Source organism: Leucopleurus acutus (genome assembly GCF_964270905.1).
Source record: "Leucopleurus acutus genome assembly, chromosome: 19".
In the NCBI taxonomy this organism is placed as follows: domain Eukaryota; kingdom Metazoa; phylum Chordata; class Mammalia; order Artiodactyla; family Delphinidae; genus Leucopleurus; species Leucopleurus acutus.
Window position 1 is genome coordinate 1793778 of NC_139161.1, and position 16087 is coordinate 1809864.

Below are 16087 nucleotides of genomic sequence, written 5' to 3' on the forward strand. Positions count from 1 at the left end.
AGCGTTTAGCTCTTAAAGGGGGAAAGGCTTGCTGCTTTCGATAATATGTTCATCTTAGGGTTACTTTAACCTTCGTTTATTTGACCATTAGTTAAACAGCAATATTAATTGAAGTAAATTTTTGTGTGGTTGAACCTTCATTGTCAGTTTGGATATGGAACGTGTTATTTTCTCTTTCACACAGAGCTCCTTTGCTCTGGGGTCCCAAAGTGATGAGCAGCAGCCCGCACAGCGTGGGGCCGCTGAGAGTCTGCATTCTAGCTTATTACAGAAGCATCTGTAAAACACTCTCCTGTGATCTTGGCTTATTTTTCATCCTCATAGTTTCACTATTCATATACTCAGTGTTGTAACTGTGTGTAGGAGAGAATCAATAGGACCTGTGTGCCAGTGAGTAGTAGGCGTATTAAAAACGTTGGATCTCTTTGCCTTAGTAATTCTTCTGAGATCACTTAATGTAATTCAAGAGCGCATAAAGCTGTTTGCACAACATTATTTATTTTTAAAATATTAAAACCTTATTTAAAAGGTGGAAATAACTCAAATATCCAACATTAGATTAGCGGTTTTAGTTAACTTTTTAGCATATAAATACTGGGAATTATTTTGACCATTAAAATGTACTTACAGTTACGTAAGTGAAAAATAAGGATGCAGATTTGTCTATATTATTTCAACAGTGTTAAATATACAAAAAGTGATTGGAAGGCAATCTCTTCAAGCGTTAACTGTAGTTGTTTCTGAGCCATGGAATTAATGATTATTGCCTCTTTCCTTCTTTGTTCCTTTTTCTAATTTTCAAGTTTTCCACAGTGAATTTTACTAATTCTAAAATCAAGGAAAGTCAATTAATGCAACATATAACACCAGTCAAAAAACACCTTTTTGGGGCTTCCCTGGTGGCGCAGTGGTTGGGAGTCCGCCTGCCGATGCAGGGGACACGGGTTCGTGCCCCGGTCCGGGAGGATCCTACATGCTGCGGAGCAGCTGGGCCCGTGAGCCATGGCCGCTGAGCCTGTGCGTCCGGAGCCTGTGCTCCGCAACGGGAGAGGCCACAGCAGTGAGAGGCCCGCGTACCGCAAAAAAAAACCCAAACAGAAACAAAAGAACACCTTTTTGAAATGTTTTAAATTTCATTTAAGGTATTTAACATTATGTAAGTATTCAATATGCACATTACTGAAAGGGTAACAGATCTGTAAGTCTTACTCATACAGAAACAGAGTGACTACTTTTTATCACATTTGTCCAAGAGACTACCGTGTATACTTCAGCGTAACAGGATTGGTAATATTCGTTTGAATTTTACTTTTTAAAGTACTTTAAATATATAGCCTCATTTGGGTTGTACAGACAACTCAATAAGTAAATATTGATGTTATTTAAAGATTAAGCCCAAATTCCCTTTGGCCTATATATGTTGTCCATCATAAAACCAAAAATATTATGTTTTTCATTAAAATGGATGAAATAATGCAAAGTACCTGTACAGCCTTGACCAAATAATCTCTTCATTACCCCAGAATGAATTTTTTGGAAGCTTTTTCTTTTCCCTTCTCTTAAAAATCATCTTTAGGTGCTATAAACATTGTACGAATGTTCCAGGTCCAGAAGAAGGCAGACTCATCTGCCGCTGCTCCTTCGCGGTCACCAGGAGATCGCAGCCAGGCCTCCCCACCCCCCCGTGCCCACCACAAGCACACACCCGTGTACGCGCTCGCCACCATGTGCTTTAAGGCAGCAGTTGTCAAGTGCGGTCCGTGGACCACTGGGGATCCCAGAAACCCTTTAAAAGGAGTCTTCATGTTCAGCACTCTTGAGGGTGTCACTTAAGATGTTCTTTCCCTTCATTAAGCTGACACTCGCACCGATAGAACAGAACAGCAGGGCTGCAGTTGCCAGCCAGCCTGAGCGCAGATGGGGTATCAGCCCCAAACACACTACTAGTTGGTGTATTCATCACCGCTCTACATCTGCAGTTTAAGACACACACACCAGGTTCACTGAAGAGATCCTTGATTAAGCAGTAAAAGTTGTTTTAGATCAGTTTCAGCAGCTCTGTACTACGCTGTATGCTGGCTTGGGCGGCACCCTGAAAATGCTCCTGCAGCAGGACTGTGGTCTCCAGGGAAAGTACTCTTGTGACTGGTTGTGACGTGAGCTGAACTAACTGTAGTTTTCGTGGAACACCATTTCTACTTGAAAGAAACAATCAACTTACTCAGACTTGGGCATTTGACAGGCATTGTTTTAGAAAATGAATGAAGTTTAGCCTGCCAGTTCAAGGAAAGTAACAGTTATTTGTTGCCATTGATAAAATTTGAGCTTTCAAGTGAAAATCAGAATTTAGGAAAACTTGTATCTGCCCACCACTGTGAGGTCGTCAACTTCCCAAGCCTTAAAGCTTCTTATGAGATCATTATGATGTTAATGAATATGATTTTCTTAATATTATGTCATGAAACATGCCGACATTTGGAAGAGCTGTATACTTAATTGCCCACCATGTTCCATGTGATCAGCGCTTGGTGTTACAAAATTGTGGGTGGGTGAAAGACCCATTCAAAGTACAAGATAGACCAGTGAATTTTAGTGTCTGTAACAAAAGTGCAAAAAGTTCATCCGTAGGCTTTCCATTCCACAGGGACGTCACTTTTAAGAAACTACCATTTGTCAAATTCTGGTGTAGAAACAAAAATATCTACAGTTACAAAGGTTATCAAAATGCTCCCTTTTCCAATCAGCATTCTTTGTGAGGCCAGATCTTCATATGCTACAGTGGAAACGACCTGTAGTAGCAGTTCAGATGCAGAAGCAGAAGTGTCTCACTGGCTTTTATGAAGCTACACTAAAATATGTTAACGTGAATGGGTTTATTATTGATATTTTTAAATGAATTAATAAATATTTGTTACAATGTCTCAGTTTTACTTTCTAACGTGGTAAGTATTGGTAGCCATAACCCACTTAAACAACGTCTTTTCGGGATCCTGAAGAATTTTAAGATGTATGAAGGGATCCAGAGACTACAATTTTGAGAACTGCTGCTTTAAGGCCTCGTGACTCAAACTGTGGTCCCAGAAATCACCTGAATTGCAGGAATTACGTGCCCGCCCCTGCCCCCTCAGATGCCCCCTCAGAACCTGCAGTCAGACAAGGTCTTCAGGGAATTCTCTTCTGTGTGAAAGAAGCACTGCCTTCTGGAGCTCGGGCAGGACAAGTGCTGCGCTGGTAGAAACCCAGCAGGACAGGGAGGACCCTGGGAGACTCCAAGATACAGCCCTGCCTGTCCTTTGTTCGAGTATTTCCTCTTAGGAATGTATTCTCGTGCACTTTAGATGTTGGGAATTGCCTGAGGTCTGATAGAAGTCTGGGCTCAGAGCGAGTAGACTGATCACTCAGGTAGGGAAGAGAGGTGAAGCCTGGATTGGAGAGGTGAAGCCTGCAGCATTATTCAGGGTTCAGGAGCAAAAAGGTGTCTAGGCGCTTGCCTGTTAGGTGTTCTAACCTCATCCCTGCTTCGCTTTTGACACAAACGTGATTGAAAAATGTAGACAGAAATAATCCCACCTGACTTGTAGTTGTATGTGTATCGCAAAAGCAGTTTTCACCTTTTAATTACATCTTCCCTTTGGATACACAGATATATCGGAACACGTACATGTGATCCTGTCCGAATGGATGAGTGCTTGGGGTATTGCTTCTGTAAAGACTCTGTGAGCCTCGCCAGGCTGCAGCACTTTGACAGAGGCAGACATTTTATGTGTCTTTAGTGGGGTTAGCTGCTCAGTCTGAAATTGGTGACTAAACAAAGTATGTTTGGATTTGGATTAAGTGTACAACCAGACAGTTTAATATAAACTGTTGTAACAAAGTCTTCCATCTCTAAGCCCTAATAACTATTTATTTTCTTCTTGTTTTCAGGGTGAATCTGTAAAATATTTCCTGGATAACTTGGATAAACTTGGAGAACCAGTAAGTTTTCAGACTGAATGTTTGTGTTTATTGCCATTTGAAGGCAGTAATTAGGATAAGGAAACTTAGAAAAATGATGTATTAAGCGGTATCCTTTTTCCTAGTGGCAGTATGCCGACTGTTCCTGCTTCATGTTTTCTCCCTCTCCTGTCCTGACCTCTGCCAGTTCCTTGAGGAATGCCCTGTCCACTATTTTGTGAAAGTAAAACTCTTTATGGAAAGAAGTTTATGCTTGAAAATGAGGTGGCACATTAACTAGCCTACGTCAGTGTCTTTTGCTTTTCTGTAAGTGGAAACCGAAAGAACGCGGTGGGCTGATTGATTTCAGAACTTTTCAGCAAACGTTATTTTCCAGTCCAGGACCCCCCGTGTGTTGGGGTGGAGCGTAGGAGGCTGGATTCTCAAGGCCGTGGTGTGGGAGGAGTCGCCCTTGCAAAGGAGCTGGACCATCAGACTGTCCTGTAGTGCGTCCTTGAGGCCGTGACCGACTGGTGAGGGCTGGTGCTGGCCGCTCTCCGTGTTGGACTTGTGCAGAGACTTCACTGGAAGGAAGCTTTGTGCTGCTTAGAAAATGCTCGAAAACCATTGCCCTAGCGTCAGTGGTGACCCATTCAATTGAGTATAGCTTCGTATGCCGCCTCTTAAACCAGATTTCTGTTGTAAAGTTTAATGTGGTTTTATGGGTTCTTTGAGATGTTTAAATTTCAAAATAAAACAGAAGGAAAGCACAAAATGAAACCTATTGCAAGTAGGAAAGTACCATATGTGTGTCTAGAACGCTAAGTTTTGCATTTTCCCTTATTTTTTTGTATTTTGCTAAATTGCACTTGTCTGCTGTTCAGTCAGTATGTGTTTCTCCCACCTGTTTCGTAGACACAGGTGCTCTAGAAGTTAGGGTCTCTGTATTTGTCTGTTTTTGTTCACTCAATCCACATCAGTGAGACTTTGTATTAAGACTTATTTCATTGTCACTTTTCTGTGTGGTCAGATTGCAATAAGCCTTAAAAAAAAGTTCCGTATAAGCCAAATGGTGAGAAGCTTTAGTAGGTAAACTAATTCTTTAAGAGTTATTTCACATTTTCTGATCCCAGTAGTGCGCATTCGCCCCATTCTTCTCAGTCTGCCTTTTCGGACAGGCCTTCCTTGAGCAGCCATTCGAGGTGGGTCCCCTCCGCCTGTCTTCAGCGTCAGCACTGGCTCTTCTCAGGCTCGATTGTTCTTATTACAGTTGGTCTCTTCACTTACAGGTTTTGCTGGTCTTTCCCCCACCTCTTTCCCTGAGGGCAAGGACCTCGGGTCTTGGTTGTGAAGGGCTGAGTTCTTGCTGCCCAGTGACAGTGCCTGGTGCCTCGTAGGCGCTCAACAAATAGCGTCGGAGCGAGTGACTCGGAGCCAGCCCCAGTCAGTGTGTACTGGCTGCTTAGAGTCTTACGCTGAGAACAGTTTTGAGGCCACATCTGGAATAAAGACAAAAAAGTGTTTTTGTGATCAGTAGGTAGTTGTAAAGGCGAGGAGAATAAATGTGGGTGTGCTGCAGACTGGCCGCCCACTCTGTACACATCAGACAGGTCACGGGATTGCGTTTGCTTCGCCATCTCTGACTGAAGTTCTAGGACCGTTGAATCCCCGCTGTGTGCCAAGCCCCATGGCCCTCTGGGAGGTGGAACCGCAGGGGTCAAGGACAGGGCTCTGCAGCCAGACCACCAGAGTTCCAACCCCAGTTCCATCGCAGACTGGCTGTGTGACCTTAGGCATCTCTGGACGTTAGTTTCTTCATCCGCATCATGGGCATAGTAAGAGAAGCATCCCTGTCGGGCTCGGGGGCAATTACGTGACATAAACCCCATGTCTCAAAAGTCTGCTCAGGCTGCCATGACGAAATACCACATACTGGGTGGCTTAAATAACAGACCTTTTTTCTTGTAGTTTTTGAAGCTAGAAGTCCAAGGTCAAGTTGCTAGCATGGTCGGTTTCTCGTGAGGACTCTTCCTGGCTTGTAGGCTGTGGCCTTCTCGCTGTGCCTTGACGTGCCCTTTGGTCTGCACACACACGTGCAAGAAGTGTATGGCCTCTTCTTTTTAAGGCCACCAACACTTACCTGATTAGGACACCACCATATGACTTCATTTAACCTTGGTCGCCTCCTAAAAGCCCTGTCCCCAAAGACAGTCACACTGAGGGTTAGGGCTTAAGCACATGAACGCAGGCGGGGTGTGCGGGGACGGTGCCGGAACGCAGTTCAATCCATGGCGCCCAGTGAGGTGTTCAGGTTGGTGCCTTGCAGTTGTAATATCTGCTCGTCGTTAGCTGTTTGGTTCTTTGACCTCCATGTGTAAGGAACTCATTCTAGTCAGAGACAAAACTAACATACATACAACAAGCAGAGGACGATTAAATGAGACTGATGGTGAAGATGGTGTTAGTGTCTGGATGGAGAAGCTGGAGCTAGCCCTTGAGAGGACGTGAGCCTGGGCGGCTGGGGGGACGAGGGGACGCGCACAGCGGGCCATGCCTGGGGTCAGGAGGCACATCTGTCTGACAGAAGTGCTTGGCTCTAACGTACAAGAACAGATTTCAGGAAGGCAGTCACCAGGGTCTGGATGTGCCGTTCGTTGCACAGTCACGCATCACGCTGACGACATGCGGCGGTCTCAGGATGTGAGGCTCTGCAGCTCTCCACGCTGGGCTCTGGGGAGCCTGACGAGGTGGGGCAGAGTCTGCTGGTTCCGGAAAACAAGGAATAAGGAGGGTCATGGAAGCCGGGTCAGCGAGGTCTGGTCTGCTACAGGGAGGGGCCTCACCGCCAGCTCTGAGGGCATGGTGCAGGAGGGGTGGTCTCTGGGGGCTTAGAGGTGGACCCAGGAGGTGCGGAGGACCAAGGGGCAAGATGGTAATCCAGGCTGAGACGTTAAAAAACGGGGGCGGTGAAAATAAAGAGGGGAAAGAAAAGGTGAGGAAGGTTCAAAGAAGGAGCAGCGGGATTTGATATAAAGTAGGAGGTGATGGAGAAGGTCCACCGTGAGGGGCAGGCTTGGGATGCGGGTGGGGCAGGACGTGGGCAGGAGAGCGTCCTGGTGGACGGGGCTGGGGACGAAGACGGTGAGTGTTGGGACTGAAGAGGCTGCATCCGTGGAGGGCTGTCAGGTGCGCACGAGTAGGGGGGCCGTCGCTGCCTTGGTTTCCCTCTCTTGGCAGCAGTGGTGACAGTGGGAACCGCTAGACAGTAACACACGGGCTGTGTGCCGAACCTGGTTCCTAAGCGCTTCACCCACTTGCCGTGTTTAGTCCTCACAGCACCCCGTGGGTGCTGTTGTCTGTGTTTTTCACAGGTGAGAAAACTGAGACACAGAGAGGTTAAGTGATGACTTGTCCCAGGTCACCCAGGTGGTCTGTGGGCAGCTGGCTGTAGCATCCACAGTCCTAATCCCCGTGGCTCTGCCAGACCCTTGAGCACTTGATTACCTCGTCCTGTGTTTGTGCTTTATGTGAATTAGCCCTGAGCGCCTAACTAAGGCAATAATAAAGGACTTTTTATTTTTATGAAATTAGAAAATTAAAAATTGCCCCTCGGGACTGGCCTGTTTCTGAGGCGGCTGGCACACACGAGTGCCGTGAACCGGCCCCACCTTTCTGGAGAGCAGGTGGACATTAGGTCCCAGTCGTGAAAATCTTCACAAGCCTTGACTGCATCACCATCTTATTCCTGGTTATTCGGTTTCAGGAAATAGCCCAAAAGGGGGGGAAAGAAGGATGTGCATGAGAATTTTAATTGCAGCATTTACATTAAGCAAAAAATTGGAACCAACCTAAATGACCACTAGTAGGGGAATATTTATGTAAATGATAGCACATTGATCCATTTGATGTATGTTATACTCTTTCAAAATGAAATACAACCGTGTCAGCATGTGAAACAGTTCATGATTAAGTGTCAGCCAGAAGCCGGGGCCGGGCAGAGAATCGGGATGGTGCTGCTTACAGGCGAGGCAGGCACGTGTGCGTCTGCGGGAGCTGGGGGTACACGTGCGAGCCCCAGCGTGTTTCATTAGAGCCCTGTGGGCACTTTATACATGGCTGTGGGTTGCAGACAACTGAGAACTGCTGGTTTTTTTCTGTTTTTTTTTTTTTGATTCTTAGCTACACTATTTTAAGGAGATAAGTATTCACACTGTAATGAAATTTCAAAATCATAGTATTTGGAAAGGTATAAAATGCAGCACTGTGAGTAACAGTTGGCATTGTTTTAAAACCTTGCCTTGATTTAAAAAAATTGTGACCTTGGTGATGAGCATTTAAAGCCTTCCTGTTCAGTATTGTCCAAAAGCTCCATCGGAGTTCTGGAAAAATACTAAGCTGAGAAGAAAGAACCAGTTTCACCGCCCAGGGGCACTCACTGTCGGCCACAGCCAGGGGCTCGGGAGGCCAGCAGCTTCCGTCCGTACGTCCATCCATCTGTCCAGGGTCTTGGTGTAGACCCCCCTCCGAGGCACCACTGTCCGGGCGCGGGTGCCGGCAGAGGAGAAGAGCTGGGGCCCTGCCACGGAGACGGCCCCCCGCCAACAGCTGGGAAGCCCCGCAGAGTGAGCTCGGTCAAGGGGGCAGAGCAGAGGCCGCGTTACAGCAGTGAGAACATAGGCGACCTGGGTAGAGCTGTCGGTCCTGCAGGCAGGGGCGCGGAGCAGGGGCCGCAGGGGGCGGAGAACCTTGACTTGGGGCCCCGCCGCTGTTGACGGAGGGGCGAGGAGCCGTGACCGTGGCCGTGGACACGCAGCGGCAGGCGGCTGCTGGCACGGTGGGCGTCACGCGTGGACGGACACTCGGGTCGTCCGGCAGGCTGAAAAAATCATAGGCGCCTTCATTTGCGGCGAATTTCGAACCAGTGCGGACGCTAACATTGCAGCGTATCTTGCTGTTTTATGATGAGAATCAGAATAGCATTGATGCTTTAATGTTACCAGGGGATTGTCATTTAAAAGATACTTTTGTTTACGTATCCATTCACTAGCCCAGTTAGTAGTACATTAAATATTCTCATTACTCCTGGATTACTGAGTAGGAAACGATTTTTTTTCTTTTCCAGGATTACATTCCATCACAGCAAGACATTCTGCTAGCCAGAAGACCCACCAAAGGCATTCATGAGTACGACTTTGAAATTAAAAATGTCCCTTTCAAAATGGTTGATGTAGGTGGTCAGAGATCAGAAAGAAAACGTTGGTTTGAATGCTTCGACAGCGTGACATCAATACTTTTCCTTGTTTCCTCAAGTGAGTTTGACCAGGTGCTTATGGAAGATCGTCTGACCAATCGCCTGACAGAGTCTCTGAACATTTTTGAAACCATCGTCAATAACCGGGTTTTCAGCAACGTCTCCATAATTCTCTTCTTGAACAAGACAGATTTGCTTGAGGAGAAAGTGCAGATTGTGAGCATCAAAGACTATTTCTTAGAATTCGAAGGGGATCCCCACTGCTTAAGAGACGTCCAAAAATTCCTGGTGGAGTGTTTCCGGAACAAGCGGCGGGACCAGCAGCAGAAGCCCCTGTACCACCACTTCACCACAGCCATCAACACGGAGAACATCCGCCTCGTCTTCCGTGACGTGAAGGACACCATCCTTCACGACAACCTCAAGCAGCTCATGCTCCAGTGACGTACGGAAGACTTGCTGTCTTCGCACCTTTTTGTCTTTTTGATTGTTTTCGGTTTGTTTTGTTTCTTTAAAATAGAAGTTTACAACAGGAATTAGAAAAATCTTGATTCTGTGTTTAACTTCTTGGAAATCTTAGTTGTTCTTCTGCGGCCTTTGGTTGTGGCTGAGAGCCGCTGAGTAACACGGGGCCAATATCTGCTGAGGCTTGGCTTTGATCTCTTTCACTCCGGCTTCCATTGGAGTGGAGTCATTTCCTGCCAGACCTCAGACAAGGCATCCCTCAGGCTTTAAATTCTTCCACTTTTCAAACTGAATTCTCCTGTAGTGCCAAGTATAGAAGGTGTCCTTAATGTTTGTAGGCCTGAGGTTGAGAATGTTCAGTTCTAGAACGAGTAAGATACCTTTTGTTCGCCCTGCAGGTAGCAGCCACACTTGTGCCCAGCTTTATGGTGACCTGTTTTGAAAGGGCCACTGGAAAATGTGTGATCTAAGGAACGGCGTTCTGTAGCTTCACCCAGATTCAGCCTTCACGGTTTTCTGATTGCTTATATACACAGCAGTTGTTTTGTTTTTTAGATTTCTGTGGTTTCTGAAGGCAATATTCTGGTGTGTTTAAAGTTTACATGAGGATCTCTGGTCTGATGGTAATGAACGCTCACAAATGGTCCAGGGGAGCACAAGGCAGGCGCATGCCATCCGTAGTGTTTTGATTAAAAGTCATGAGTGAAATGTTGTTTGCCCTTTTCATATTTAAATATCATGTAATCAGCGTGCTATACGGGAGACCTTCTGGCCATAGCAGCAGCTAAAAACGTGCAAGAACCTGATAACAGAACGTCCTAAATAAATACACCCTTGCCCAAGAATATTATGTGTTTTACTCTCAGACTTTGAAATCCTGTCTCAGCTGATGTGGGTCCTTACGGTGGGATCACTGCTGCACCATCACAAACATTGTTCTTTCGCTCTCCTGTCTATTCCCATCAACTCCAGACGGTGGCATTTATGGGATGTTTTTTGTTTTTTGGAGCTTGCCAAGGGCAGTATTTTCCTGCCACACTATTCACTTCTATTTGAGATTCTTAGTCATTCTTGGTGTCTCTGAAAGAGTGTGTGTGTGTTTGCAACATCATTGTTTACGAAATTCCAGCTTTCTTGAGGTACATTTTGAAGGTTTCAAGGATACTTTCAAAAATAAGTAGTAATTTTTTTAGTTCATACTGAAAGGTGATTACATTTGAGCTTCTCCACCACTTACCAAATTAAAATGTACCCATGAAGTAGCTTTGCAATTACAGATACATTCATAGTGAACTCATCAGAGTGGCTGGTTTGCAGAACTAAAAATACTGCCTTGTAGGTTATGCGTAGTGTCAGAATTGGATTAGAGAAACAGATGTACAAGACTGGTGACAGTTTGGAAAGTCTGATGGCTTTTCTTCCTTTCCTGAAAATTGTGATTAAGACTGTGATATCTTTCACTTTACTGTATAGCTGACTGTGTTCTCAGGTATTTTATTGGCTAGAAAGTCCTTGAAAGATTGGTCAACATTCTGGATCACCCAGCCTTTCTAAGACAGTGGCTCTGGGTCTGTCTTGCTGTCTAGTAAGAATAGGGCTTTGCAGTGAACTGACCAGGGATTGTTCTCAAGGTACCTGACTTTTCTTGCATTTGAAACTCCACCATCATTACACCCATAATTGCCAGTGTTTTCGTGTCTTGGTTAACACCTGAGCTATTGACATGTAGCCCTACATCCTGGTGCAGGCGTCCATAGTACAGCAGAGTTCACGCACATCAGAATAGTTCTGTATCTATAGTGCTTCTTACCAAAAAGAGTGCATTGTTTAATCCACAGAGTTAGAACCATTTCAGGGCCGAATGCACAGTAACGTGGAGACTTTGGGTGGAAAGTCTGTGTGTAAATTTAGCAAATGGTCCTATCGAATGGCCAAAGCATCATTTCACTCCAGTGTATGTATAAAGAGGAAGGTTACTCTCAGTTAAGTTATATTTCAGATCTGAGATATATGATATGAACCATAAATACTGCCTGACAAGCACCATTTTGACTACCACAAAGAAATGTTAAAACACCAAATAGATAGGATATTACTTTGGGCATTTGAGATTTCCTTTCCTGACGTGTGCGAAGTCTCAAAGTCAGCTTTCTTTTAAAATAAAACCTAGCCTATATTTTGAGGCAGTAGATTACTTACATTTAATGGCAGGCTGGTTTAGACACTCAGTGGAACTTTAAGTTCCAATCTGAAGGCTTTAGTCCACATGTTTTATATACTGTACTTTTAAACCATTTGAAGGAGTCCGATACCTACAGCATGAAAACCAGACCCTTTTGAAACACGAGTGTGTGAAGAGGGAGATGAGATTCAGTGACAAAGCTGAAAGGGAGCTCATAGTTTTTCCCTATGCCAGTGTCCCCCCAGTCTCTAAAAATGTAATTTGGATTTAAAGCTGTTCAGTGTGTTTGATTTTCTAAGTCTTCACGGTTATGATTTGGAATAAAATGTGCCCAATTCTCTATTACATTCTCCTCTTAAGTCTGAGTGTCTTCTTGCTTATTAATTCTTAAGAAATGTCACACAAGTGTCTTCATTGATCTTGAAGAAATTTATAGTATACAGAGTTGCCTTATAAATCAAAGAACAGCACAGATTTTTGCCTTGATTATTTTATAGGGAAGAGGTATTGTCAGACGCTTTTCTGAAGATCCAAATAATGTAATGCCTCTGTCAGATATTTTTAATAACCCGTACCATTGCTTGCTGCCAAATATTATATTGCATTGAAATCTTCTTCTCAATTGTATTGTCTGGAAAGGGCATTTGACAGCTAGATCACAGCAGCGACCAAAGAAGGCATCGTGGAGTGAACATGGTTTGGTTTGGTTTGAAGCTGCACTGGCGTGTATTTTACATGGTGACGGTCCTCTGGTTAAACTCCCAAGGGAGGTTGTCGAGCGAGGTCCTTGTTCATTTGTTGGCAGTGGTCAGTATAAAGTAGAAGAAAGGAAGATTCCCTTAATACCAGAAGTGATTAGAAGTGTTGGTTCAGACTCACAAAAACCATATGCCCCAGAATTGTTTGTAAGCGGGAATGAGTAAATCTGAACTTCCAATGTATACCCCAATACTTGTATTTATGCTTTTGGTAAAATGTATTTTCAGCATTAGTACACATATCCGGTGTTATGCCTTATTTATGTGAAGAATAAAGTTACCAAGTTATGTTCTGTTATGTTCTGAAACTCAAATCACTATTTGAGAAACCCTCAAATTGGTGCTTTCATTATATAATGATACATTTAGACAAAACCCCAAACCAAGCCATTTGAAGCAAGCTTCTCTTCATTGCAATTTGTAGCAATGTTGTTTCTGTATATGTAATGAGAAGGCTAAGTACCAGTGCTAACTCTTAATTTCTTGTTTGAATCCATGAAATCGCGCCTGTAAAGCTCAGTCAAACATTTGTAATAAACTCCCTAATAAATCTAGAGACAGTCACTCTGTTACCTTTTCATTTCTTTTAGTTTTAATTGAGGGATCGAGAATAAATTTTGCATGTCTTTTTTCAGTTGGAAATCTGACTTCATCTCTCTTTCCCATCATTTCAGTACATAAAGTTACATTAATTACAGATGATCTGTCCATGTGTTTGTGCTGCTGGACAAAAAGTACTGTTTTTTTTTTTCTTTTTTTTAGTGATAGGACACAGGTTGGCTCTTCAGTGTAGTAAACATGCGGAAGGGAGGGACGTGTACGTGAGTGGTGTGTACATGTCCCCCTGTTCCAAATAAAGCAAGTGATAGTACATACCCATTATTTTATGGTACGAGGTTAGGGCTTAATAAATTTATAGAGAGATGAAAGTGTAAGTCTAAGCCGGAACATTTTAAACAAGTTGAACTTTATGGCCTTTTCAAGTACCATTGAGTTGATACTAGGCTGATAAGTAATTATTAACATAATCTGAAGTACCAGTGTTTGTACCACTAGCATTCTTCTGTCTGTACTTGAATGTATAGTTAGCATTTAAATAACTCTGTTCATTCTTGTGGCATCTAGGTCTAACCATCTGATTTCAAATGCCAGAGCTCGTAGGGAACAAAAAAGTGTTAATGATCGGGCAGTCATTTCTGGGTTGATAAGAGATTCTGCGACCTTTCCAAAACCACATTACCTTTGATAATGAAAATGTCCAGATGGATGGAAGTAGGGACCCAGTACGCATACATCATCAATCAGTGACGGTCATGATAGAAGTATGCTACTTACTTGTTCTCTGATTTGGGTTTGTCTTTGGAAAGCTTGTTTATAATATTTCTTGCCATAGTAAAAGGGCTGCATTTGTTCTCAAATCATGCCTATTTGATGGCTCTAGGAAAAAAAACAGAGGGGGCGGGTAGGGGTTAATTCTTGGAAAGTATATGTAACAGTGCAACAGACGATACCATTTACCCTTTCTTTACCTCTTACTTGAAAGCAGAATCGCAAAATGTTTAAATGGCTTTACTAGTCTAAAGGTGGAGCTCATTTACCACGGAAGCCTTATCAAAAAGTCTATTTCGTAACAACCTCATAGATAACTGTACCTAACAAAACATGATTTGTATTAGCTCTGAATGAAAGTATTTGTGGCTTAGGATTTTTTATACATATATCTTTTTATAACTTTCCCAGAACTGAGCACATTATCTGATACTGTTGTAAATTTTTTTTCTGTCAGTGCTTTAGTTCAGGATTGGCAATAAATTATTTCTACAGGAGGTCTGAAAGTGGAAAGAATGGTTTGATTTGATCAAATGAGTTGCTAGTCATCCAGGCTTTTTACTTTTGTACATATTTTGCAAAAATTTTGCCTCTTGCTATTAATATTTGCTTTGTAAAAATTACGGACGTTTAATAAACATTTATAAACTATTCCATACTATGATGTTATTTAAATCTGATTAAATGTCAAGTGTAAAGCAGACACTTAATATTTGAAAGCAGAGGTTTCACCCAGTGACTGAAAGCACAGAAATCGCTCTTCTGTCAGATCTCCAGCGATACTTTGACTTAATACTAGTCTGTAAACGTTTCCTCACTGAAGACGGAGATGCGGGCTTCAAGAACGTTCCCAAACACTTGTTTTGATGTGGGAATGGGGAACACCCCACTTTTCTCTCTGCTCTTCTTAAAATCGCTGAAATTGCCCTAGGGTGTCTATCTGGGCTCACGGTTTGTCCACCTGCAGGAGTAATGCTGCTATGTCTTTTGTCATCAAAATAGCGTTTTAAAAACAAACCAACATGTTACACTCCTTGTTTCAAGAAGCTTTACGATGATGATTTACAGAAAAATTGCAAAGATGGTAGTTTCCCTGTACTCCACACTGTTGGCAATAGTTTCCCCATTTACCATCTTATATCGTACTAATTAACATCTTGCATTATACTAATTCACCATATTGGTTCAAAATTAATGAACCAATATTGGTAATTTATCCTTAAGCCCATACTGTATTCAGGTTTCCTTCGTTTTTCCCTGTTGCCCCTTTCTGTTCCAGAATCCCTCCAGGACACCGTCTTACACTGATTTTTCCTGTCTGTCTGAGCTCCTCTCAGCTATTACAGTTGCTCAGGCTTTCCTTGCTTTTGATGACCTCGGCTGTTTTGAGGAGGAGGAGTGCTGGTCAGGTATTTTGTAGGTTGTCCGTCCGTTGGGATCAGCCTGGTATCTTCCTTGTGATCAGACTGGATTCTGTGTGTGGGGACCACAGGGGTAAAATTACCACTCTCGTGAAATCACGTCGCTCGTCTTTTCCCTTTGCAACTTCAGCCGAATTAGAAGTTGTTAAATAACTTTTGGTATGTTTATACCTTTTCTTTAAGTGGCGTTTATGGGAAGCTGAGCATGTACTTTTCTTCCCCAAAGCAGAATGAAGGGCCTTTTCCCACAATCAGAATTGCAAAGCAGGTGTGAATAAATGTTCAGTGGTGATGGCTGTAATCCAGGACTGGTTGCTTCCAGGCCTTTCTGGCAAAATAAAAATTGTGTCCAAGTCCTGACCTTCACAGTGAGATTTCACTATTGGTCCCAAGAAAAGCTGAGATAGAAAAATTGGGGCTTAGAGATATTTACAAATCTACAAATACCTACAAATTTCTAGATTGGAAACAGGTCATTAAATTAGCCTTCGTTAGACTTAAGATCTTTTAAAATGGAAACTAAACTCACTTGAGCATTTGAATCCCCCAAAGGAAACCAAGAAGTCTTTACCAAAAAAAAAAAAAAAAAAAAAACAAACCTTTTCTTAGGCTATTGTTAGAACGAGAGAATATTGATTTGTCGGCGGAAACAGCTAAAAACCTATTGTCCACTGAAGTGCTGGGCCCCATCACAGAGCCTTGGCATGAGATGCTCTCAAAATGACCTGTTCCGTTGCCCACAATGTGG

At 43.4% G+C, this 16087-nt stretch overlaps 1 protein-coding gene across 1 annotated transcript in view; it reads left to right on the forward strand.

Moving 5' to 3' along the window:
• GNA13 (G protein subunit alpha 13) overlaps positions 1-14569 on the forward strand; it is a 41311-nt gene extending 26742 nt beyond the window's left edge. Inside the window, exons 3-4 of the mRNA XM_082861084.1 lie at positions 3925-3975; positions 9056-14569. Of these exons, the coding sequence (XP_082717210.1) occupies positions 3925-3975; positions 9056-9628 (624 nt within the window). The 3' untranslated portion in view covers positions 9629-14569. The remainder of the gene's footprint in view (positions 1-3924; positions 3976-9055) is intronic.
• The last annotated feature ends 1518 nt before the right edge of the window (positions 14570-16087 follow it).